This window comes from Schistocerca gregaria, chromosome 1 (genome assembly GCF_023897955.1).
Source record: "Schistocerca gregaria isolate iqSchGreg1 chromosome 1, iqSchGreg1.2, whole genome shotgun sequence".
NCBI classification, from domain to species: domain Eukaryota; kingdom Metazoa; phylum Arthropoda; class Insecta; order Orthoptera; family Acrididae; genus Schistocerca; species Schistocerca gregaria.
The window spans coordinates 333002615-333029142 of NC_064920.1; the positions used below are offsets into that span (position 1 = coordinate 333002615).

At 36.8% G+C, this 26528-nt stretch overlaps 1 protein-coding gene across 1 annotated transcript in view; it reads right to left on the reverse strand.

Moving 5' to 3' along the window:
- Positions 1 to 24314: 24314 nt before the first annotated feature.
- The window catches only part of LOC126344273 (esterase FE4-like), a 98623-nt gene continuing 96409 nt past the window's right edge, over positions 24315 to 26528 (reverse strand). Inside the window, exon 11 of the mRNA XM_050002007.1 lies at positions 24315 to 24612. Coding sequence (XP_049857964.1) covers positions 24459 to 24612 — 154 coding nt within the window. The 3' untranslated portion in view covers positions 24315 to 24458. The remainder of the gene's footprint in view (positions 24613 to 26528) is intronic.

Below are 26528 nucleotides of genomic sequence, written 5' to 3' on the forward strand. Positions count from 1 at the left end.
TATAGCTTGGATGAAACAACAGAACTTAATCCTAAAAATTAAAGTTTGGGACACTTACTAAATGATCGTAAATTTTGTTACACCATATTATATTTAAAGGAAGTCATAATTTATAGTTTAGTCACTAGTTAATTACAGTTATAAGATCTTTGAGTATGTCACATACAAAAAGGTATAAAATGCTCTGTTTTGCATTCTGTACTGACCACGGTACTGCTCAAAATATTGACAAGAATGAGGAATTGGTACCATCTGCAATCATAAATTTTTGGAGCATTTTCTAAAATTACACTGCTGAGAGTGAAGCAGATACTTTGTTGCAAATATTTGGCCGGTCTTCTAAGACTAGGTAGCAATTTTTAAGGTGTGTTGATTCCATTTTTGGCAGTATTTTCTAAATATCTAATGATTTCCAATGGTGTGGTTAGGCTGGGACATATTGATTTTTGGCCAGAGATATTGTGATTACTTCAAACTGCATCCCTAGTGGTCCCTCTGGAGCAGTGAAATGACACATTATCATGCAAGCAGTGTTGATACCATATCGAGTATTGTGACATATTATGAAATTTGGCCCTATTCAAAGTCGACTCTCAGCTTTCTAGTCATAGGTCAGGTAAGATGTTTTACTTTTATGTATGTATGTATGTATTTATTTATTTATCCATCTTTAAGCATTTACATGCAATTGATGTTGCCATGAGTAATGTACAATTTACATATTAAGAAATATAACTATTGAGAGGTATCACACAAAGCTAAAGTATACATTTTAAAAGAACGTACATAATAAAGGAATACATTTGATACATAAAGATATCCCACATAACTAAAGTGTGCATTTTAAAGAATGTGCATAATAAAAGAATACATCTCATACATAAGGATTTCTCCACATGTTTAACAGTTAAATGTGGAACTACAGAGACAAAAAAAATCTTAGGAAGAGGTACAAACAGAGTTGAAAGTTGTTTGGTATGTCAGATCTATTTTTTAAGAGTTTTCAAATTCTTTAACACTGTAAAAAGCTTTCTCTATCAGCCATTTTTTAGTCTTACTTTTAAATATATTAAGAGAGACACAATGTGCCTGCACAGGTAATGTGTTGAAAAGTTTTATTCCCATGTATTCATAACTATCTTGTGTTTTCTTGAGTCGAGTTGTTGGTATGTCTATCTTAAATGTTTGACGAGTGTTATGATTATGAATGGACTGCCTAAAGTTGTAACTGTAGAAATTTTCTTTTATGTACAAAAGGCAGCTGTATATAAAAAGAGGAGGGGCTGTCATTATCTGTAATTCTTTGAAGTATGACCTACATGATATGTTATTTTTGGTAATCCCAGAGATGCTCCTGATGGCTTTCTTCTGCCAAATAAAAATTTTCCTGGACACTGAAGAATTACCCCATAGAAGAATACCATAGCTAACATGGTAATGAAAGAATGCATAATAGGAATTAATCAGCAGGCTTTCAGAAACACAGGTGTGTAATTTTTTCAGTAGATAGATAACTTGCAAAAGCTTTCGAGATATGTTGTCTATGTGAGTCTGCCAGGTCAATTTTGTATCTAAGTATATACCAAGAAGTTTGGTAGAAGTGTACTCAGTATCAGCATTGGATAAGCCGAAGGATATATTTACAGTTTTTTCATAGTTAATATAGCTAACTCATTGGCTTTGAATCATATATTGGATAATCTGAGAAAATCTTTACTTTGCTCCTTCAGTTTGTTTATGTCCTTGTCTGAAGTGATGAAGGTTGTACCATCTGCGTAAAGCACAGTATTGCATGGCACATTGCTGGGCAGGTCATTTATAAATATTATAAACAGTAGTGGCCCAAGCACTGATCCTTGCGGAACACCTCTAGTGACATTCAGTAACTGTGACTTTTGACCGTTGTAGCTTACAGTTTCCTTTCTGTTACTGAGATATGATTTAATGAGGGAGAGTTCCATATCCCTAATGCCATAACACCATAGTTTTTCCAGCAGTATTGTGTGGGTTACAGAATTAAATGCTTTGCATAAGTCCACTAGTGTGGCTTCAGCAGATAATTTGGATTCAAAAGAAGATTGCACAATAAAAACAATATTTTCAACAGCATTAATGGTTGATAACTGGGCCCTAAAACCATATTGAGACTTAGTCAGTATATTGTTTTTTGACAAATGCATGTTAATTTGCTTTTGTATACAATATTCGATTATTTTTGAAAAAATAGGTATCAGAGAAATTGGAAGATAATTATTAGTGCATGATTTATCACCCTTTTTGTGTAATGGAATTACTACTGTCTTCTTTAGGCACTCTGGAAAAATACCACTGTCAATTATCCAGTTTATGAGTGTGCAGAGAGGGAATGATATCAAGTTGATTATTTTTTAATCAGAAAATTTGAGATTCCATAAATATCTTCTGATATGGAGTCACTTAACTTTGCCACTGATTTAATTACATCACTTATTTCCACATGTCTCCAATTACAGGTTGGCACAGTATCAGCAAAGTTTTGTAAAAACTGGTTTATATAAGTAGATTGTGAATTTGATTTTGAACTCTTCTTATGAGGAGACAAGGTATTACGGTTTGCTGCATTGATAAAAAAAGAAGGTTAAATTCATTTGGGGTGACATTTAACATCAGTTGTAACTTTTACACTATGACTACCGGTACCTAATTCTGCTTTAATGACCCTTCACACAGCCTTACACTTATTATTGGAGTTTTTGATGGAGTTATCATTTGCTCTACATTTTGCTAATCTGATTTGTGATCTATAGTGTCTCTTGAGGCTAACACACATTGTATTGTCAACACTACCATTTTTTACCTTATCATAGCATATCAAAACCATTAATCTTAGCTTCTGCAAATATGGTGTGAACCACCTGTGTGGAGTAGTTCGACCATGCCTTCTTGCCATAGTTTTGTTTCGTTTGGTAACCACTGGACAGGAGTATTGAAAATTTCAGATAGAGTACTAACAAACCTACTACAAGCCTCCTCAACGTTGTTGGAAGCATATATTATATTATTCCAGTTTAGTACCCCAGCTTATCCCTGAAGCTATTTAAGCTTTTATCATTTAACAACCTAACATACCGGGTTGGTTCACTATCCCCCATTGTTTAATTAATTGTTAGTTTTACCCATATACCGTTGTGATCTGTCAGATGGTTGACATTAAGGAGTCCTAATTCAAAATCATCTTTATATATATTTGTAATAAAATTGTCGAGACAAGAAAGTTGTCTTGTGGGGCTATAATTTGCACAGAAGAGATTATGGGATCTTAGCATGTTACGCAAATTAGTATTTTTCTGTGTTTTTTCCCTTATATCAAAATTTAAATCTCCTAAAATTGCTGACTTGTGTTTGGGATATTTTTCTGTACAGTGAATAAGTTTATCTAAACACTCTACAAATTGATCGGCATCACTATCAGGAGAATGGAATATTGAAATAACTGTGATTTTTCATGTTGGTAGTAGCATGACAGTCGCTCCAAGAATGCCTTTAACACATATGTCCCTAACATCAAGCACAGTATATGTTAACCCTAGGTTGTCACTTATATTTATTGAGGAACCCTCATAACCTTCATTGGACCAGCAGTAACTTGTAATTTAATTAAAACATGGTGGTACATACAGTTATATCTCTTCTTCTCTTAACCAGTGTTCATTAATACATGTTACTATTCTATTGTTTCCATTCAATACAACACCAAGTTCATCAGCTTTATATTTCATAGATCTAATATTTACGTGCATGAATAATGTTGATTTTTCACAGCAAGAGGGAAGATGTGTGGTGTCTTGTGCCCAATTGGATGCACACATGGTGGTTTGCCTTCCACTGGTCCTCATGTTTGGTGTGGTGATGGTGTTATGTTTTGGTAGGCAGGCCACAAAAAATTAATTACTTCTCTGTGGTATTTTTTTGGTTCACAAGCAACAGAAGCAGAAACGGTGTCAACAACAACTGTAGCAGTTCCACTGCAGTCACTGGTATAAAAGAGGAAGGAAATCACAGTGAGTATTGTATCACCATCTCCATCCTACGCCAAAGTGTTATCAAGTGCCTCAAATCAGCCTGTCCACATAAACTATGTAACATGTGAAACAAACAAGAACCTTGAGAAACAGACAACAAAAATGTCACCTCCATTAGCAGATAAGAAGACAGAAAGATGGTATGTGAAGACTGTCTAGTCAGTAAGATTGCACTTTATAGAATGAGCAAAGGTGAACTATTGTCATAGTCAGTGTCTCAAAATGTGGTTTCATGGTTACCTAGCTGAGTACATGTTCTGTCAAATACATCACCAGAAATAAATATTACATCACTTTTTTGCTGAAGCAGGTAAACTTTACCCACCTGACAGAACTGTGTTGCAATAATTCTTTTGAAGAATTCCATGCCTACAATTACAGGCTTTTCATCGACGCTGGTATTTTCAATTTCCTCAACACTATAGGTATGCTACAGCTTCACTTTGCTTGGTACTGTGTATTTCTTACATTACTTTGCAATATGTACTTTATTCAAGTGTCATGCATAATATTTTGTTGTCGGTTGAGTGTTTTGAAGACATTATTGGCTGACTACATAACATGTAATGTACACTGGTTGGCGAAGGATGTCATGTGCCCTGCTCTCAGACTCTGTAACAGAAGCACATTGCTCAGTGAAACATTGATCTCACAGTTTCCAAAGCTATTATGCTGTATTTGGCAGAATTCATAATTATGCTTCTTTATTGTCCAAATATGTAATTTCAGTGCTGCAGCTCTTCTCAGTTTGTTATGCTACAGTGGCTGAAAGTGTGATACTGATAAATAAAAATGGTATCTTTATAAGTTGTGACATCATACATATTTCGCACACTCATACTAGTGGCTAAAATGTACACTAACATTCATTAATATCACTATGTGGGCAAATAATTCTGAGTATAGCTATTAGGTTGGGTTTCAATGATTTACTATTGTTGTCAACACACACAGTTAATTCAAAAATATGCACACTGCATTTAAAACTGTAGTAGTTAATGCCTGATAAATCAATATTGTTGCAGATAGAGACATGATGTAACACCTGCACAGCTGCACTATTGTTCTGAGTGTTACATAAATTCTTTGTTAAACACTAACCTTTTATACTGTTCATTATGATTTCAATAATATTCACAGCAGTTAAAATAAGATTTTTACCACTCAGCAGTTTACTCATAAGCAAACCCGAGCCTCATATTATTACTCATCATCTTTGGGTTCATCATTTATCACATATATTTAATGAAAACATCTCTGTAAAAATATTTTCTTTTCCTAGTAACTAAATACTGTAAGTAAATTTTTTTATCTTGTAGATGAAGCCCGAAATTCATGTGATTAATTATATTTCATGCAATGGCTGCCAATGCACCATTATGACAAAAGAGTGGCAGATGGCCAATGATAGAACTTGCATTCTCACAATAATTAATTGTTTCCATTTCATTATATTCACATGGAGGGAGACATGTGAAATGAGGTTAAAAGGCCAATACTTTTCATAAAAGATTGGGGAAAAACTGATGAACAATTAACAAAATCCTGCATTCAGAATCAACCTCATACAAAAGCATTGAGTAGATCTGAGAGCTGACGCCAGAGTAATCATTTTATTCATCCAAGTCTTTATACCAGAATTATAGACACTCCATAACATGATATACTTAGTCTTTGTTATTCTTAGTGTTTATTACACGGAAATATTTTTATTATTAATATTTTTATGTTCAAAACATGTAAGGTGGAGAGTTTTCTAGTTCCAAAATAATAATACTACAATATTTCATCATTAATAACACTTTCACAAATGTAAACGTATATTTTCATTTGTTATTGGCACAGTTTACTTGTGGTTACTTTAATATTTTGTTACAGAGTTTAGAAGGCTTTCCAGGAGATGGTGCAATCACTAACTAAAGGCATTTTTATGGAGAGACTGAAATATGATGTTGATAAACCCATCTAAAAGAAAGGTTGATAAGAAGATGTTACTAATTACTAAACTGTTTCATTGCCGACATCATTCTCCAAAATTTTTGAGAAGCTGATGTATTCTGAATAATATGTCAACTTGGCAACAATAGTATCCTTCGCAAATCACAGTTTGGCTTTCAGAAGGCTTGATCTACTGTGAATACCATGTTAGACTTTCACTTACCAGATTTTACGAGCATTAAATAATTATTTCTTAACAGACATCATAGTCACCATTGACTGTATAAAATATTTATTGTTACTATTGCAATTTCGGCCTTATGGGCATTTTCAAGTAACACTGCATAGTTACATTCTGTCAGAATATAAAACTGTCTGACATGAGTACATGTCATCATCAAAATGCAGCCTTTTGACTGTGAGAGTCCCACGAGATCTGATGAGTGCGACTCTCACAGTCAAAAGACTGCAGTTTGATGATGACATGTACTCTTGTCAGATAGTTTTATATTCTGGCAGAATGTAACTTTGCAGTGTTACTTGAAAATGGTCATAAGGCTGAAATTGCAATAGTAACAATAAATATTTTATACAGCCAACGGCGACTATGATGTCTTTTAAGAAATATTATATGACTGTGAATCCCAACCATGAGAAGTTAATTAAATAATTAAATAATTAAATAGTGCTGGTTAGTATTTCATGTGACCTTTCTAAGGCATTTGACTACGTGAATCACAGCAGTCTCCTACATAAATTGATGATTTATGGGATTGACACTATATCCAACCAACAGATAATATCACATTCAACCAAAAGAATGTGGAAAGTTGTACTTAAGTAATCCAGGGACATAATTCTGACTCAGGAGAAATCACGTATGTGGTTCCCCAAGGTTCTATTTTATCCATGTAACATACAACAAGCATAATTAGTTCATTTTGCAAATCACATTACTATTGTAATCAATCCCAGCACACATACAGAAACAGACGAAATGGTAAATGAAAGTTCTTAACAGTATCATTGACTGGTTTTCTGTGAATGGTCTCGCCCTCAGTTTTAAAAAGACACATCATATTCAGTTCTGCATATCTAGAGGTACTACACCAATGGTAAGTGTAACACACTATGAAGAAATTTTAAATAGGGTGGGAACTTCAAAATCGTTAGGGATCCATATTGCCCATTTTTTTTTTTTTTTTTTTTTTTTTTTTGTAAATAATTCACTATAGATCAAAAGGAACAATAGCTAAATAGTTATAATACCAGAAGGAAAAATAACATTCATTACTCCACATTAAGGTTATCTTTAGCATAAAAAGGAGTGCACAATGCTACAACTGAAATTTTTGATCTCTTACCCAGTGAGACAGCAAAGTAAAATTTGATGCCCAACTGACAAAGTTTCTTCTTGACAATTCCATCTATGTCACAGAAGAATTTCTATTACTATAATTTGTAAAAGGTGTGGGTAGGAATTATTAACTCACATCTATATATTTATTTTTTATTTTTGAAGGAAAAGAAAGAACCACTTAGAAATGTCCAGAATGTGGCAGTATGGACAAATTAATTTGTGATGTGAAAGTAAAATTACTCATTCCACATCATTGTCATCTATGATCCATGGAACAAGTAACTAAATAACTGACACTGTCTAAATAACTACATACTAAGTACAATGATATTAAAACCAACCACCAGAACATCAAATCTATAAAAGTGTACAAAACTTAAAAAAACAAAAAAACAATATAGTTAGATGAATTACTTATGTGCTTGCTGAAACAATGCATGCAAAGTATACAAGTGGCCTTAACAACTATAACAGACAAGTGTTTATGATCAGGGCTTTTAAAGGGTAATTAAAACACATGAAAGTTGTGCCATTACTAAGGAAACATAATGCAGGAGATATACATGCTCAGCCAGAACATTATGACCACTGACCCACTATAAATGTAAACCCACCCAGGCGAAATCAGTGTCACCAGATGAGGAATGAGTGCTAGTCAGACACCTGCATGGTGGATGTAGTATCAGTGAGTATGCTGTCCTTGTGTAGAAGAGGAAGAGTGCACAGTCTATCTGAGTTTGACCAAGGGCAAATTGTGGTAGCCAGGAGGCTCAGCATGAGCATTTCAGAAACTGCACAACTTTTTGGGTTTCACCATACAGTGGTGAGTGTTTTCAGCATATGGTGAAATCATGTCCAGATGTTGTGGGGTAGGGCGCCACCCCTCATTAAAGATGCAGACTGGTAAAACACCAACAGATGGCAAACTGTGGAAGAACTAACATCATATTTTAATGCTGGGCAGAGTGCAAGTGTGTCTGAACACACAGTGCACCAAACACTCCTAATGATGAGCCTCTGCTTACGATGAGCCATGCATGTGCCCATGTGCCAATGTTAACACCATGGCATCAGCAACTATGACTGAAATTGGCTTATGGCCATTGGCACTGGATATTGGTGCAGTAGCAGAGTGTTGTATGGTCTGATGAATCCTGAAACCCTCTTCATCATGACAATGGGAGGGTGCTGATCTGTTGTTCTTTCAGAGGAATAGCTCCTTGATACCTATATGGCTGAATGGAGACAAGCTGGCAGTGGCTCCATTATGCGCTGGGGAACACTCACATGGACATCCATGGGTCCAGTGGAGTTCATGCAAGACACCATGATGGCCAAGGAGTACTGTGCACTGGTTGCAGACAACATACACCTCTTCATGATGATCATGTTTTCTAACACCAGTGGCGTTTTTCAACAAGATGACACACCATGTCACAAGGCCAGGAGTGGTTTGAGGAACACAATGGCATATTCCTATTATTCCTATTGATGTGTTGCCCCCCCCCCCCCCCAACTCACTCACCATATCTGAATGTGATCAACCACATCTGGTGCACTCATCTGCCCCTCCTGGAGATTTATGGAAACTGGGTGACTTGCATGATGATGTAGTGTCAACTTCCTCCACCAACCTACCAAGGCATCATTGCTCCAGTGCCATCAAGCACTGCCACTGTTATCCATGCCAAAGGTGGACATACTGGCTATTACATAGATGATCATAATGTTCTGCCTGAACAGTGTAGAAAAGTACTGGTCTGTTTCCCTGCTGTCACCATTCTCAAAAATAACAGAATGAATTATGCAGGATATTAATGAATTACTTGAATAATGATTTTGCCAGTAGTGTTATTCATGGGGAAAAAATCTCTTTACTAGTGGCAGCTATATTTTAGGCTTTGGGAAAACAAGAGAACTCCTGTTAGAAAAAGCAAATGAAACACTCAGGAAAGTTTATGTTTCATCAGTACGCAATACAGTGAGATTGAACATAAAGAAATCTAACGCAAATAATTTCTGTGTGAAGTGGGAAAATGACACTGTTAAATTAAATGTAGATCACTATTCTATAGGCTGCATAATAAACACAAAATTTTGAGGAATTAATGTTGAGTGTCAGTTGAAGTGATGAGAATATCCAAAGATACACCATTACCATGTTATGTACTTAGGGTCCTAACATTAGTGTGTAGCAGTCAGTGTCTTTCAGTTACATAATCTTCATATGTACACTCAATTCTTAGGTATGGACTTCTTTTCAGGAGAATAAATGCACAATACATGAACACAGTTTTTAAACTACATAAAAGAGCCCTAAAAAAGAAACCAAAATAGTAGTTATTTATTTATTTACGTCCTGAATCTTTGTGGTACATATACCATACCTTAGATGTTGGACAAAATGACATTACATTTATATACTGTGACATTGATTGTATACATTACATTTATAAATTGTTACATTTTTATATTTCTATATTGTTAAATTACATTTGTATATTGTTTCAACCAAAATTAACTTATTTTTCAAGGTATTGTGTTACTGAGTAAAAACTGTTTCCCAAGAGATATGATGTTACAGATTTTTTTAAAGCTATGGATTTTGTTTATGGCCTTCAGGTTACTTGGCAGCTTATTAAACAAATGTGAGCCTGAGTGATATACACCTTTCTTGCACAGTGTGGTATAACAATTATGTCTGTGTATGTCACTATTTGCCCTTGTATGGTGTTCATGTACAGATTTATTTTGAATAAATACATTTACATTTTCTAGCATGCTTTCTTTAGGAACATTACAACTTCTAGTATATAGATGCATGGTAGGCGTAGAATCCCCAGTTCTTTAAAGAATGGTTTGCATGATTTTCGGCTGTTAGCATTTTTCATTATCCTCACAGTCTTTTTTTGTTTCCGGAATGTGGTTATGCTATGAGGAGAATTTCCGCAGAATATGATGCCATATCTCAATAGGGAGTGTATGCAAGTGTAATACACCACTCTAACTGTTTCAGGACTTATGTTGTTCCATATAATCCTCATCGCATAAGTCATTTTGGATAGTTTAGAATTTAATGAAGTGATGTGGGAATTCCATTTAAGATTGTCTTGTAAGTGGATGCCAAGAAATTTTGTTTCAGTGACACTGTTAATTCTTTGGTTTTCCATGGACATGTTTGGTTTTAATGGGTTTTTATTTTGTTGTGTATGGAAGTGTAAGACGACTGTTTTTTGTGGGTTTATCAGTAATTTATTCCTCATAAACCACCCTGTGACATTTTCACTTCTGACTTTAGCATTTAAACTTAGAGCCATTTCATTTACACCTTCAATTAATATGCTTGTGTCATCTGCAAACAGCACTGGTTCGGAGTGTTGAACATGTAGGGGGAAGTCACTTATGAAAATTAGGAAGAGAAAGGAACCTAAAATTGAGCATTGTGGTACACTGTGGGTTAATGTGGAAGGTTTCAATTGATAAGCTTGGAGTTCATTTTTTCCCATGTGTTTTACCCCTGTTATCTGAGAGCGATTTTCTAGGTAGGATTTCAGCCACTCGTGTGGCAGGCCTCTTACACCATACCACTCTAACTTTCTTAGGAGAATTTCATGGTCTATTAGATCAAATGCTTTTGTTAAATCCAGGAAAATCCCCAAAACATTTTTGTGATTATCCACTGAATTTAAAATATGATTTAGGAGGCTAAAAGTGACTGTTTCAGTACTGCACTGAGGCCTGAAGCCATTCTGACATCCTGAAACCATATTTTTTTGTTAAATAAATCAGTTAGTTGTAGCAGAACTAGTTTTTCAATGATTTTTGAAAAACCTGATAGGAGTGACACAGGCCTATAGTTGACCATCTACTGCCGATCGCCCTTTTGGTAAAGGGGTACAACTTTTGCAGTTTTTAACTGTTTTGGGAAAATATCACTTGATAGTGAAGAATTGCATATATCTAGCAGTGGTGCGAGTATCTGTTCAGCTGATACTTTTATAATATAGTCTGGCACATCATCGACTCTGGCTGAATATTTATTTTTTAATGACTTTATGCTGTTTAACAGTTCTTCCCTACTTATTGGTCGGAGGAACATGGATGTATTTGTTACACTATTTCCAGAAATTTCCTGTAATGTTTTGTTTGATGTTTTTCCTATTTTTTACTTCACTAACTCACGAGCAATATTGGTGTAGTAAGAATTGAAGTGGTTAGCGATTAATTTTGGATCAGTGATTTTGCTGCCCGCCTGTGACAATATAATGGTTTTGTGTGTTTCCACCTTTCCAGTAAGTGTCTGTACTGCATTCCACATTGTCTTAGCTTTGTTTGATGATTCCATAATAAGTTTGTCGTTTTTCCTTAATTTTGCTTCCCTTATTACACGACCCAAAGTTAACTTATATTTTCTGAAGTAGTGAACAAATGCAGGGCTGCTATCTGTTTTTGATAGCGCAAAAAGTTCTCTTTTTCTTCTACATGATATACAATACATTGTCCAAGGATATTAAAACAATTACTAAAATGAATATGTATAATTCTAACCATTATCCTATTTCTGAACTCAACACAACACTCATGACAGAAGGGTGCTGTCAAAGTCATTCAGGCTATCAAGTAAAAAAAAGGCAAGTGACATACATAAAAATATCCACCAATAAGATGAAAGCCCTATGGAATATTGTCAGGAAGGAAACTGCAGCAGAGTAGATAGATTTCCATAATGTTAAATGCCTAATCGAGAAGTGAACTGATAACTGACCCTACAAAAATTACAAATAAATTTCATTCCTACTTCACACAGTTAGTTCAACATCTTATAAATCAAAATTTTCACTGTACTTCCAGACCCCCATCCAGATGCACTATAAATAATAAATGTATTTTCTACACTACATCAATGAAAAGGAAATATTTGCTATAATCAAAGAACTGAAGCCCAAATTTTCTGTTGGTACTGACAATATGCCTCACTACATCATGAAGAAATGTGCTCCCCTCATAGCCAGGCCACTTGTTGACATATGTAACTGTTCTCTATCAGAAGGGTTGTTCCCAGAAAATCTACATCTACATGGATTGTCTGCAAATCACATTTAACTGCCTGGCAGAATGTTCATTGGATCACCTTCACAATAATTCTCTATTATTCCAATCTTGTACAGTGCTCCAAAAAAACGAACACCTATATCTTACCATGTGATCTCTGATTTCCCTTATTTTATTATGATAATCATTTCTCCCTGTGTAGGTCAGAGTCAACAAAATATTTTTGCATTCAGAGGAGAGTATTGGTGGTTGAAATTTCATGTGAAGATTCTGCCACAGTAAAAAACACCTTTGATTTAATTATGTCCACCTCAAATCCTGTATCATTTCAGTATCACTCTCTGCCCTATTTCTCACTAATACAAAATGTGCTACCCTTCTTTCAACTATCTCAATGAACTCCATCAAGCCTATCTGGCAAGGATCCCACTCCATGCAATAGTATTCTAAAAGACGACAGATAAGTGGAGTGAAGGCAGTCTCTTTAGTAGACCTGTTACATTTTATAAATGTCCTGCCAATAAACACAGTCTTTGGTTGGCCTCGTCAACAAAATTTTCTATGTGTTCCTTCCAATTTAAGATGTTTGTAATTGTAATTACTAGATATTTAGTTGAATTTATGGCCTTTTGATTTGACTGATTTATTTTGTAACTGACTTTTAATGTATTCCTTTTAGTACTCATGTAAATAAACTCACAGTTTTGTCATTTAGGGGTCAACTGCCAATTTTTGCACCATACAGATATCTTTTCTAAATTGTTTTACAATTTGTTTTGATTTTATGATGACTTTACCAGTTGATAAATGACAGCATTATCTGAAAATAGCCTTAGAACACTGCTCAGATTGTCTGCTAAATCATTTATACAGATAAGTAACAGCAAAAGGCCTGTGACATTACCTTGGGGAATGCCAGACACCTTTTCTGTTTTACTCAATGACTTTCTGTGAAATTACTATGAACTGTGACCTCTCTGACAGGAAATCATGAATTCAGTCACATAAAATGAAGGCCCAGAGAAGAATTACTGCATGAGGTTAAAAAGTGTACCATACACATGACAGACTGGTTTTCTGGAAACAATTTATTAATAAACACAGAAAAAACAACAGTTACAATGCACTTACACATTGTGAAAATGAATGTCCACTAACACCAGACATAAAGTTGTTTACCAGAATCTTTGAAAATGTAAGCTGTACAAAAATTCTTGGAATATGGATCCAAGAAGATCTAGGAGGGTTTCTGGTTGCACATCAAAAGATACACAAAAAATGTATACTTCACCAAGGCAGAATCCATACTGTGATATGGCATAAACTTTTAGGGAAATGTATCTGCCAGCAAAAATTGTTTTATATGTCAGAGAGAAATGTAAGAGCCATAGAAAACACTGCCTCAAGAAGCTTAAGCAAGTCCTTCTTTAAGAAACTTCACATTCTTCTACTACGATGTCTATATACACTATGTGATCAAAAGTATCTGGACACCTGGCTGAAAATGACTTACAAGTTCATGACACCCTCCACCGGTAATGCTGGAATTCAATATGGCGTTGGCCCACTGTTAACCTTGATGACAGCTTTCTCTCTCACAGACATATGTTCAATCAGGCACCAGAAGGTTTCTTGGAGAATGCCAGCCAATTCTCCATGGAGTGCTGCACTGAGGAGAGATGTCAATGTCAGTCAGTGAGGCCTGGCATGAATCTGATATTCCAAAACATCCCAAAGGTGTTCTATATGACTCAGGTCACGACTCTGCCAGGCCAGTCCATTACAGGGATGTTACAGTCATGTAACCACTTTGACACAGGCCATGCATTATGAACAGGTACTCGATCTTGTTGAAAGATCCAACCACCATCCCTGAATTGATCTTCAGCAGTGGGAAGCAAGAAGGTGCTTAAAACCCATGTCGGCCTGTGCTTGGATAGTGCCATGCAAAACAACAAGGGGTGCAAGCCCTCTCCATGAAAAACATGACCACACCATAATACCACCGTCTCTGAATTTTGCTGTTGGAACTACACACACTGGAAGATGACATTCACAGGGCATTTGCCATACCCACACCCCACCATTGGATCGTCACATTGTGTACCATGATTAGTCACTTCACACAATGTTTCTCCACAGTTCAGTCATGCAATGTTTACACTCATTACACCAAATGAGGTGTCGTTTGGCATTTACTGGTGTGGTGTGACTTATGAGCAGCTGCTCAACCATGAAATCCAAATTGTCTCATCTCCAGCCTAACTGTCATAGTACTTACAGTGGATCCTGATGCATTCTGGATTCCTGTGTGATGGTCTGGATAGATGTCTGCCAATTACACATTGCAGTCCTATTCAACTGTCGGTGGTCTCTGTCAGTCAACAGACGAAGTCGGCCTGTATGCTTTTGTGATGTACATTCCCTTCACATTTCCACTTCACTATCACATTGGAAACAGTGGACCCAGGGATGTTTAGGAGTGTGGAAATCTCACATACAGACATATGACACAAGTGACACCCAATCACATTTGAAGTCCGTGAGGTTTGTGGAGTTCCCCATTCTGCTCTCTCAAGATGTCTAATCACTACTGAGTTCGCTAATATGGAGTTCCTGGCAGTACAATGCACCTAATATGAAAAACATATGTTTTTGTGGGTGTCCAGATACTTTTGATCACATAGTGTATTTTGATAGGATCAAACAATGCAAAATCATGGATGGAATGTAATAATATTATGAAAAGGAAAGTTGCTACTCACCATATAGCTGAGATGCTGAGTTGTAGATAGGCACAACAAAAGGACTCTCCCAATTACAGCTTTCAAACATTAAGACCTTCATCAACAATAAACACACACACACACACACACACACACACACACACACACACACACACACACACACACTTGTGCACACACAACTGTGGTCTTAGGCAACTGAAACCACACTGCGAGCAGCAGCACCAGTGCAAGATAGAAATGGCAACTGGGTGGGGGTAAGAAGGAAGCTGGGGTGGGGAGGGGGAAGAATAGTATGTTGGGGGTGACAGACAGTGAAGTGCAGCAGGTTACACTGAGAGCAGGGGAGAGGCGGGGAGGGGGGAGGGAGGGTGGGGGGGGAGGGGGGGAGGGGGGAGTAGTGGAAGAGGAGAGGAATAAAAAGATTGGGTACGATAGTAGAATGACATCTGTCTAGTGCTGGAATGAGAACAGGGAAGGAGCTGAATGGCTGAGGGTAATGAATAATGAAGGTAGAGGCCAGGAGGTTTAGGGAATGTAGGATGTACTCCAGGGAAAGTTCCCACCTGTGCAGTTCAGAAAAAATCTTTTATTGGTGGGAAGGAACCATATGGCACAGGCTGTGAAGCAGTCATTGAAATGAAGGATATCATATTTGGCAGCATGTTCAGCAACATGGTGGCTCACTTGCTTGTTAGCCACAGATAGTTAGTTGGTTGCCATTCATGCTAACAGACACCTTGTTTGTCATGCCTACATAGAACACAGCACAGTGGTGGCAGCTTAGATTGTAGATCACATGACTTGTTTCACAGGTAGCCTTGCCTTCGATGGGATAGGTGATGTGAGTGAGTGGACTGGAGTAGTTAGTGGTGGGAGGATGTATGGGACAGATCTTGCATCTATTTCTATTATAGAAGTAGGAGCCAGGACGTAAGGGATTGGGAGCAGGGGTTGTGTAAGGATGGATGAAATGAGAAATGTCCTGCACACTATCCTTCCCACCGCTGCCACAGTGGTATTCTGCTGTCCATCGAACCTACACAATATACTCGCCCATCCTTATACAACCCGTGATCAAAATCCCTTATCTCATAGCTCATACTCCTGTAATAGACCAAGATGCAAGATCTGTCCCATAAATCCTCCTGCCACTGCCTACTCCAGTCCAGTCACTAACATCACCTATCCCATCAAAGGCAGGGATACCTGTGAAACCACTCATGATATACAAGCTAAGCTGCCACCACTGTGCTGCATTATACGTAGGCATGACAGCCAAAAAGCTGTTAGCCTACATGAATGGCCACCAACAAACTGTGGCCAAGAAAGAGGATCACTCTCCTGCTGAACACACTGCCAAAAAAGATATCCTTCATTTCAATGACTGCATCACAGTCTGTGCCATCCTGATCCTTCCCACCAACACCAGCTTTTCTAAATTTTGCCGATGGAAACTTTCCCTGCAATACATCCTATGTTCACGTAACCCTCCTGGCCACATCATTCATTAGTCACTGTCCTCACCCATCTGGCCCCTTTCCTGTTCCCATCCCAGCACTACACAGCTGTCATTCCACCATCACCTCCAGTCATTTTATTTCTCTCCTTGTCCACTATACTCCCCCTCCCCCCCCACCCCTTCCCCACTTCTCCCCTACCCTATGTCTAAGCTGCAGCACTTAACTGTGTGCCACCTCAACCACACTATTCCTCCCCCTCCCCACCCCAGCCTCCTTCTTACCACCACCCAGTTGCCACTCCCCTCATGTGTGTATGCTGCTGCTTGCAGTGTGGTTTCAGTTGCCCGAGACTCCAGTTGTGTGTACTAATTGCTTTTGCATGTGTGTGTGTGTGTGTGTGTGTGTGTGTGTGTGTGTGTGTGTGTGTGTGTGTGTGTGTGCGCGTGTCTGTTGTCTATTGTTGATTAAGGCCTTAATGGCTGAAAGCTTTAATTGTGAGAGTCTTTTTGTTGTGCCTATCTGTAACTCAGCATCTCTGCTATATATTTTGCAAGTAATAATATTTGTTAGGAAAATCTTAGAAAACAGCAACAATCTTGTATCAACTAACCAGAGTATCAATCTTTATAGCACAAGAAGAAAGCACAATGGAGAAAGAATGATATAGATGCTCAACATGCCTAGACAACACTAAAACAGAATGGACCACTGCAAACAGTTAACAGCCTATACAATAAGCTACCTAACAATAAAACAATAAAAGACACTTCAAAATTTAAAACTGCTGTCCATAAATATTAATTCAAAAAGTGTTATAGTATAGCTGAATACCTTGAAATATGAAAATTTTTTGCCAAATATTAAAAAAAGAATGAATGAAATGTTCATCAAAAGTTATATGAAAAAAAAAAAACTGATGGAATTACTTGTGTTAAATATCATATATGAAAACTGCATTTTCAGTTGTGATAATTTAGGCTTAAACCAATGTAAATAGTCTTGTATGTTTTAAAAATGTGTATTGTAAATCACAGTGACTGATCCAGTATATGTAAGTGCTTATGTATGTATTGAATTGGGGACCTATAAATGACAGAGGGGTTTCATCCCCACCATAGCCCTCAGTGGTTCACAACCCCACAACACACTACAGCATTCCACGCACCCCACCTCTGCCCCCACCGAACCCAAGGTTATTGTGCAGTTTGGCCCCCAGTTGACCTCCACCCCCTCCCCCTCCCCCTGGGAGTGTCTCATTCCAGATGAGTGTAACCCCAATGTTTGAGTGGTGTATGCATACATGGAGAGAGTGTTTGAGCAGCAATCGCTGGCATAGTGTAACAGAGGTGGAATAAGGAGAACCAGCTTCCATTCACCCAGGCAGATGTAAAACCGCCTTAAAAACCATCCACAGGCTGGCCAGCACACTGGACCCCGAACTAATCCTCTGGGTGAATTCGTGCTAGGAACCAGCACGGCTTCGCGCTCAGCAAGCAGGGTGCTAGACCATACGGCTAACTGGGCAGGTGTCCAATATCATATTGTATATCTTGTACAACAAATTATTAAAGCGACCAATCAAAAATGTAATGAAATGAAATTAGACACCAGTTGGCAGTGTTTGTCACAGTACATTATGAAATATTGTGTGTATAATGTGTGTCATGTATGAAGTACTGGGAGTGAGAAATGAATGAACACTAGCCTTTTACATTATTAAATAACATCTTTGCGGAACAGTATTGTACTCTAGGAATAAAGTGAATGAGGTAGCGTTATTTTAAACTGACCAGCCTTTTATCTTGCCATTCTGATCTAGGTTCTCCATCATTTTCCTAAACTACTTAAGGCAAATGTCATGTTGGTTCCCACTTTAAGGTCATGACGGGTCAACTGTTCCGTCACCGTTAGATTATGAAACCTATTACTGCTGCCACTACTACTACTACTACTACTACTACTAATAATAATAATAATAATAATAATAATAATAATATAAAACATGCATTTATCATTGTCATAGTTTGTTATTAAATCTCTATATTGCCGTACAATTTTGCATTGATACATTTCAGTATTTAGGTTTTCTCTCTAACTTTTATTTTTCATATAATCATTATTGAATATATGATGTAGTTAACAAAGTCAGTTACTAATAGCAATAGGTAAATCACTGTATTGTTAAAGTAATGTAAATGGATAGATAAAATATCTGCTCACCAAGCAGTGATGGCGGAACACACACACAATAAGGTTGAATGTTTACAAGCTTTCAGAGTCAGTGGCTCCTTCTTCCAGCAGAAGAGTTGAAGAGAAAGGAAGAGGAGTGAATTAAAAGGGCTGGAGAGGTTTGGGGAAAGAGGTACAATTCAGAAAAGTCACCCAGATCCACACATCAGGGGAGACTTACCGGACGAGGTGAGAAGGAAAGGCTGATTGCTTGGCACTGAACCAGTTAAAATTTAAAAACCTAAGAGATTAAAGGTGGAAGATAGGGTAATATACAAAACAGAGATTACTACTAAAACAACATGCATGTGTTAATAAAAGTGAAAAGTAAATGCATTGGATATAATCGAGGCGTGGTGGGACGGGGGGTTAAGCATATACAAGTCAGAAAATGAAAGAAGTAGAAAACTAAAATGGAGTGAAGAAAGGAGTAGTTACTGTCAAGAGATGCTGAGAAGGAAGGAATTAATGAAAATTAAGGCCAGGTGGGTGTGGAGAACCAAGGGTATGTTGTAGCACAAGTTCCCACCTGCAGAGTTCTGAGAAACTGATGTCTGTGGGAAGAACCCAGATGGTTTGTGTAGTGAAACAGGCACTGAGCTCTACAACAGGATATTGTTTGTTGCTGATATACACCCTCTGGCTATGCTCATTCACCCTGACTAATAAATGGATGGTAGTCATGCTGATGTAAATGGCCGAATAGTGTTTACATAACAGCTGGTATATGACATTTCTCATTTCACAGATTCCTCTCCCATCAATAGTACATTTTTTGCCAGTTACAGACCTGGAATAGATCGTGGTAGGAGGATGCATAGGACAAGACTTGCAGTGCGGACAATCATAGGAGTAGGAGCCATAGGCTAGGGAGATGGGTGCAGAAGGCGCATAGGGTCTGACAATGTTATTGGCTAGATTGGGAGGGTGATGAAAAGCTATTCTAGGTGGTTTTTTTTAGCAGTACTGCTAAATCTGCTTTTGAACTAGGCTGTTGGGATAGTTACATCCAGTGAAGGCTGAGGTGAGAGTGATTGTGTAAAGAGTCTACATATGAACAAATACGTTTGTCTTGAATGCCAAGGCTGTGTGGGAGGGAACAGTTGGCATGGAAAAGATCAAAACTGTCAAAATGTAAGTACTGTTGTTTGTTAGTAGCTTTAATGAGGACAGAAGTGTTTAGCTGGTCTTCAGTGAGAATGAGAGAAACAGCAAGGAAAGTGGCATGGGATTTGGAATAGCACCATGTGCAATTTAATTGGGAGAAGGTGGAGATTTGAGGAATTTTAACAGGTCAGCTTCACCATGACTCCATATGGCGAAGATGTCATCAATGTATCTAAACCAAACAAGGGGCTGAAGGCTTATGGATCCCAGGAAAGCACACTCCGAGAAATCCATGAAAAGGTTGACATAGGAAGGAGCCATCCTGGGTCCCATGACCGGACCCCTGATCTGTTTGTATGTCTGCCCCTCAAAGGTTAGGTAATTGTTGGTAAGCAAAAAGTTGATTGAGGTGAGGAAGAAGGATGTCATAGGTTTGGAATCAGGTGGACATCGACTGAGGGAATGTTCAGCAGCAGTCAGACCAAGTAAGTTTGGCATGTAGGTATTAGGGTGTTGGCATTAAAGGTGACAAGCAAAGTGTATGTGGGTGTGGGATGGGCAAAGATTTCAGATGATCCAGGAAATTGGTGGTATCTTTAATATAGGAGGGAAGTCTTTGCACTATGTATTGCAGCTGTTGATCAATTAAGGTAGATATACATTCAATGGTGCTTTAAAGCTAGCAACTTTTGGATGGCCAGGATGTTTGGGTTTGTGGATCATAGGCAGAAGGTAAAAGGTGGGTAAGATAAAAGGGTTTTCCTTCTCATGCTGTCCAGCATGTCCCCCCTGATGCAGGATTTTGGGTGACTTTTCTGAAATGCACAACATCTTTAGTTGATTTACTTCACCCCTCTTCCTTCCTCTTAAACTCTTCACCTAGAAGAGGGGGGCCACTAGTTCCAAAAGCTTGTAAAAGTTAAATCCTTTTGTACCTTTGCTTGGTGAGTAGATTTTTTTATCTATCCATTTACATTATATTATCAATAATTGATTATTTTTCATCTACATCTGCATCTACATGGATACTCTGCAAATCACATTCCAGTGTCTGGCAGAGGGTTCATCAAACCACCGTCACAGTTCTCTATTATTCCAATCTCGTGTAGAGCATGGAAAGAATGAACACCTACATCTTTCTATGAGCTCTGATTTCCCTTATTTTATTGTGGTGATCATTCCTCCCTATGTAGGTCAGTGTTAAGAAAATATTTTTGGATTCGGAGGAGAAAATTGGTGATTGATATTTCAACAGAAGATTCTGTCACAACAAAAAACAACTCTCCTTTAATGATTTCCAGCCCAAATCCTGTATCATTTCAGTGACACTCTCTCCAATATTTCACCATAATACAAAACATGCTGCTCTTCTTTGTTGTTATACTTAGTTGTTTAGTTTTTGTGGGTGATTTTTAATACCCACATGAGTGAAAGTAATAAATTAATTAATTAAAGCAAAAGATAAGAGTGGAAAGAATATCTGATTGTGTCAAAAATGGTAAACATTAGTAAAAAATTTTCATTGTGATCATGCTAGCTCAAAATGTCAAATTAATTTTAATGCCAATTTGTAGCGAAATTACTTGTATTATGGAGTTGTAATTACAGTATACAGTAAGTTTAACAAAGCTGTACACAGTATTTTCACTGTCAAAAATTATAAAGGTTATCACAGCTGTGATCACATGGTTCAGTGTTGGCTCAGTCTCGGTTAGTTGTTGCAAGAGTTGCATAAAGTTCACTTCACTGTGTTAGAAAGAGTTTTTGTCAAGTTCCTGAGGGGACAGTGAAAATTATGAATAAATGTGGAGAATTTAAAACTTTTATCTAAAAGTTACTTCAAAGATTAAAAACCTGTGATTTACACAATAATATGATATGATCCAAAAGAGAAAACCTAAGAGTACTTTGGCAGACATGAATGATGTTCATTTAAGTTCACTAATCGTCTGTAACCTCGTATCCATCAAGAAAAGTACAAAACAAAAGTTTCATTTCCTATTATAAAACTGTTATGACTTGCAAAACACCTATTTTGTTACTGAGGAATATGGAGGAATATGCTATTTCTTACTAAAATACTGGACCAGTTTATGTCTTGATTGAGAATGGGACCTTTACAATTTGAGATGAGATCATATATGGAATCTTAGTTTTAACATAAATATTTTGTGTTTTCAGATAATGTGAAAGAAGGAATCACCCACAGAAATATTTAGAATTACAAATTGGAAATTAAACTAGAGATATAGACATCACAGTGACTGAATACCGTGTTGTGAACTGTAATATTTGCTGCCTTATGTAATGTTAAAAACAAAGAGAAGCACTGAAGCTTAACTTTTTTAATTATTTTGTGTTATGAAAACTGCAAACTTTAATGGAGATATTGAATGCAACATTTTACAAATTTTATATTAAAAACTAAATTTGGGTGAAAATAATGAATACTGAAGTAGATGAGGAAACAATTTTATTTTGCGGGCTAGGGGGGGGGGGGGGGGGGGGAGGAGGTTGGGGGGGGGGCATGGTGGTGGTGGAATAAGTCAGTTTTAGTTGAAAGCATGGAAGATCAAAGCAGGAAACTCATTTTTGAAAACAAATTCAACTGTAAGGCATCAGAAAACAATTACAAAATTGGTAAATCAACATTAAAAACAAATGACAGAATTTCAAAATCAAATAAGGACTTAAAATGAGTAGAGTGTCATGACTGCAGACCCACATAATGAACTAAAAGCTAAATTTAAGAGTAATGGCATAAATCAAAGGAGAAATCAATTAATGAAACCTTATTGTCACATCAGGGCAGAAACATTTAAATGACAGGATGGAACTAGTGGAAAACAGGATCAAAAATGTCAAAATAAATTTGTTCAAAGAATTTGAAAAAAACCTCCAAAAATTTTCGAAAAAATAGGCATGTAATAAAATCTGAAATTGTTGATCTTAGATGTAGGCTAGAAAACAAAGTTAAATCTTCAAATATGATACTAATGACAGAATTTCTGCAATTAACATGATAGCTAATGAAGTGTGAAAGAAAGTGTCTGCTTTGGTAGGGTAAGCAGTCAACATGCATAATAAACTTATAGAATTACAAGAAGATTTCCCAATTAAATTATTTTAAATAAGTTTTGGCATGTGGACAAATATTTCTAAATGAAGTTTTCTGGGTGTGAGCTATATTCCATCTGTAGATTTCATTCATCGTCCTTGTAATAATTTTGTTCTTGAAATGACTGATATGTTAAAGACTAATTTTGGAAAGAAAATTTTGAGTGTGGAGCAGTATTATGGGGAACTCAAAATGCAAGCTAGGGTTATAGCAGGAACAATACTAATTTGGTTAAGTCATTGTAAGTCCTCAATGGCATACACTGAATCAAAGTTACATATTCTGAAACTGTTTTATTGGTGGTCTCACAGTACAATAAAACCACAACGCCAATGATTTGAGTTGAAAATCATATCTTTATTTCTATTCACTTTGTTGACACCAGTTTGCATTCAGTTCTTCATAGAGGTATTATTAATTGGTTTTTGGAATGAATATGATTATCAAACATATCCTGACCAGCTCACTTTTCTTCACAGTAATATTACTTAATAAAATTAGTTAACACCCGTAATAGGTTCTAAACTGTGTTAATTTGTCCAGAAAAGATTCCCATTTTGAAGTCAGATGAATACGGATGGTTGATTCAAAAAAGTTCACTATATATATTTACACATATATGTTTGCATGTTGGTGGGTAATCATCAACTTCTGTCGTAATGAAATATTTGATTGTATAATCCAATGCAAAACAAATGATAGTACAACATTTACATCTGATAATTAACATTCTACCGAGAGAGGTGGGCAGTGGTTAGCACACTGGACTCGCATTCGGGAGGACGACAGTTCAATCCTGCATCCAGCCATCCTGATTTATGTTTTCTGTGATTTCCCTAAATCACTTCAGGCAAATGCCAGGATGGTTCCTTTCAAAGGACACACCGACTTCCTTCCCCATCCTTCCCTAATCCAATGAGACTGATGACCTTGCTGTTTGGTCTCCTCCCACAAGTCAACCCAACCAACCATTAACATTGGGTGCAGCTATGGATCTGTCAGTGGCCAAACACATTCTACATGACAGGAACTAATCATCTTATCATCCCAATGGTATAAATGTCGTAACATATATGGTGCTTCTTTTGAATGAAACCATTCCATGTTTGATTTTCATTTGCCTACCCCTCACACATTAGTTACAGGTTTATTCAAGCTAGTTCTACATTGTTTTTATTAAAGTGTTTTCAAAACCTGTTTTAAACAATTAACAACAGTGACAAAGTATAATGGAAGAACAAATCTTGGTAGAGAACTTTATTAATTATTAAATTACAATGACTGATAATGACAGACTAACTTTTACAATTTGTAAAATATGTATTTGATACAATGGTGGTTGCATATTATTAAGGTCTGTGTACTGTTCAGCCTCGTGTAAATCACCTATGGCAGGAGATTATGCCAGAAATTAAATTCATCATATTTCAAGTTGCTTTCAATAGATAAATTGACATCAAAATGCAGGTAAGCTTTTCCATTGGTGGTGTATGGAGTCCAGTATTGAGTAATCACTGAGTCCACAGTTGGTGTGGGATTTCTGTAACATAACATGAATGGGTTCTGTGTAGAAAGTTCTGAACAGTTAATTAATACAAAGAAATGGTAACTGCAAGCCCAATGCAACATGGTGAGCAAGTGCCATTAGCAGCAGATTAGAGAAGATGAGCCTATTCATAACACATATACATCTATTATCTTCAACAGATAAAGGGGTTGAGGGGGGGAAGGGGGGGGCGCAGGGTGGGATAGAGGAAGAAAAGTAAGAGAAGTAAATAAATCATAACATATAACACTAGGAATCATCAATATTTTTAAATTTTTAATAGAATTCATATTCATTATGTCATAATTTATTATGTAAAAGAGCAAAGGGCAACAAAATACTTATAGTTACTTTAATGTATGCACACACACACACACACACACACACACACACACACACACACACACACACATACACACACACAAGAGTGTTAGTTAAAATATGGTGCTTCTATTAATAAGCCGCACACATGCTGCCACCTTTAACATTTTCAGTTGGAAACATGTTTCCTGTGGCGTTTCATAACATGTTTACAATTTGTTCTTGGTCTTTGACTTTCTCCACACTGGCAAACATTTCTCGCAGTGTAATCATGTTGTCTGTAATGCTATTCATCATGTAGTTTTTGTATCTTCTGCTACGTTATCTCTAGCAGCAAGGCAGTTGTAATGATATGTGGTGCTGCACTATTAATACTCGAAGAAGGTTCATGCAAACAAAATGAAAGGCCTTGTTGTCATTGGTATATGAAAGCATACTACAGAACTGGTGGTAATAACTTGTTAATGGAACTGAATATAGGAGACAGCTCTGATTTTCATAACTTCATTCAAATGTCTTCCACCAATTTTAAATTTCTAGCAAAAAGAGATAAATTTCAGGAAAGCACCTATGGTCATTGAAAGGTTTGATCTAAGTCCTGATCTTTTGGCAATGGGATGTTTACTTCAGAGCTTTACATACTTAGTTCACATTTTGAAGCAAGTTATATTTCAAACAGTACCTAAAATCTATGGAGTGTTGGAAGAAGCCCTGAAGGTTTATGTAATGGTAAATAAATGAAAAAGATCATTAAATATACATATTATTAAACTTTTATTCAGTTGGCATGGTTCCACATATATAAACAAAAATTACTTCAACAAGAATATCATCAGTTTGCAGTTTTTTATGAAAGTGACAGGGGAATTGTACCCTTTTGTACACAACATCTAGTTCCCTTTACTTCATGACCATCATCACAAAACTGTGAAAGAAAATAGCTGAACCATGTTACATTACACAACAGTGTCGCACAGTGCTTGATGTTATACTGTTCACCCCTTTCCTTTTTTCTCATCAATACTGGGTGAGACACAACTTTATTTTCTTTTCAACACAGCCAGAGCTAGTATAAAATGTACAGCAGTTCTCTGCAGAGTGTCTCTTTTGTGCTGTTCTTGTACTGCTTGGTCTGCACATTCCACAATCTATCCTCAGCCTGGTACAACGATAACACAATAACAACTAAACAGTCTGCTGCCTTTTCTGCTCCACATTTTTTTTCGGAAAAAACTCAATAGAACAAATAAAAATAGAACACAGAGCAACTCTGTACACCAAATACAATGTTACACATAAACATGTGCTAGCATCATGCATCGGTGACATGTTGTAGCTGGCCTGAAACATTGTTTCCTTTGATTTATGTCAACATTGTGATGGACAGATGTTTCTGTGTTTCAAAGCATATTTCTAAACATATTTTCAAACAGTATCCACAAGTGGGAAGTGGAAATATGTTTTGAAAACATCTTTTGAGATAGATGTGTATGCATCTTTACAGCCCGTCATGACAACCTCCATTCCATTAACATGTAGTGAATGTTATACTGCAAATATTTTCATCTCACCTATCTTATATCAATACA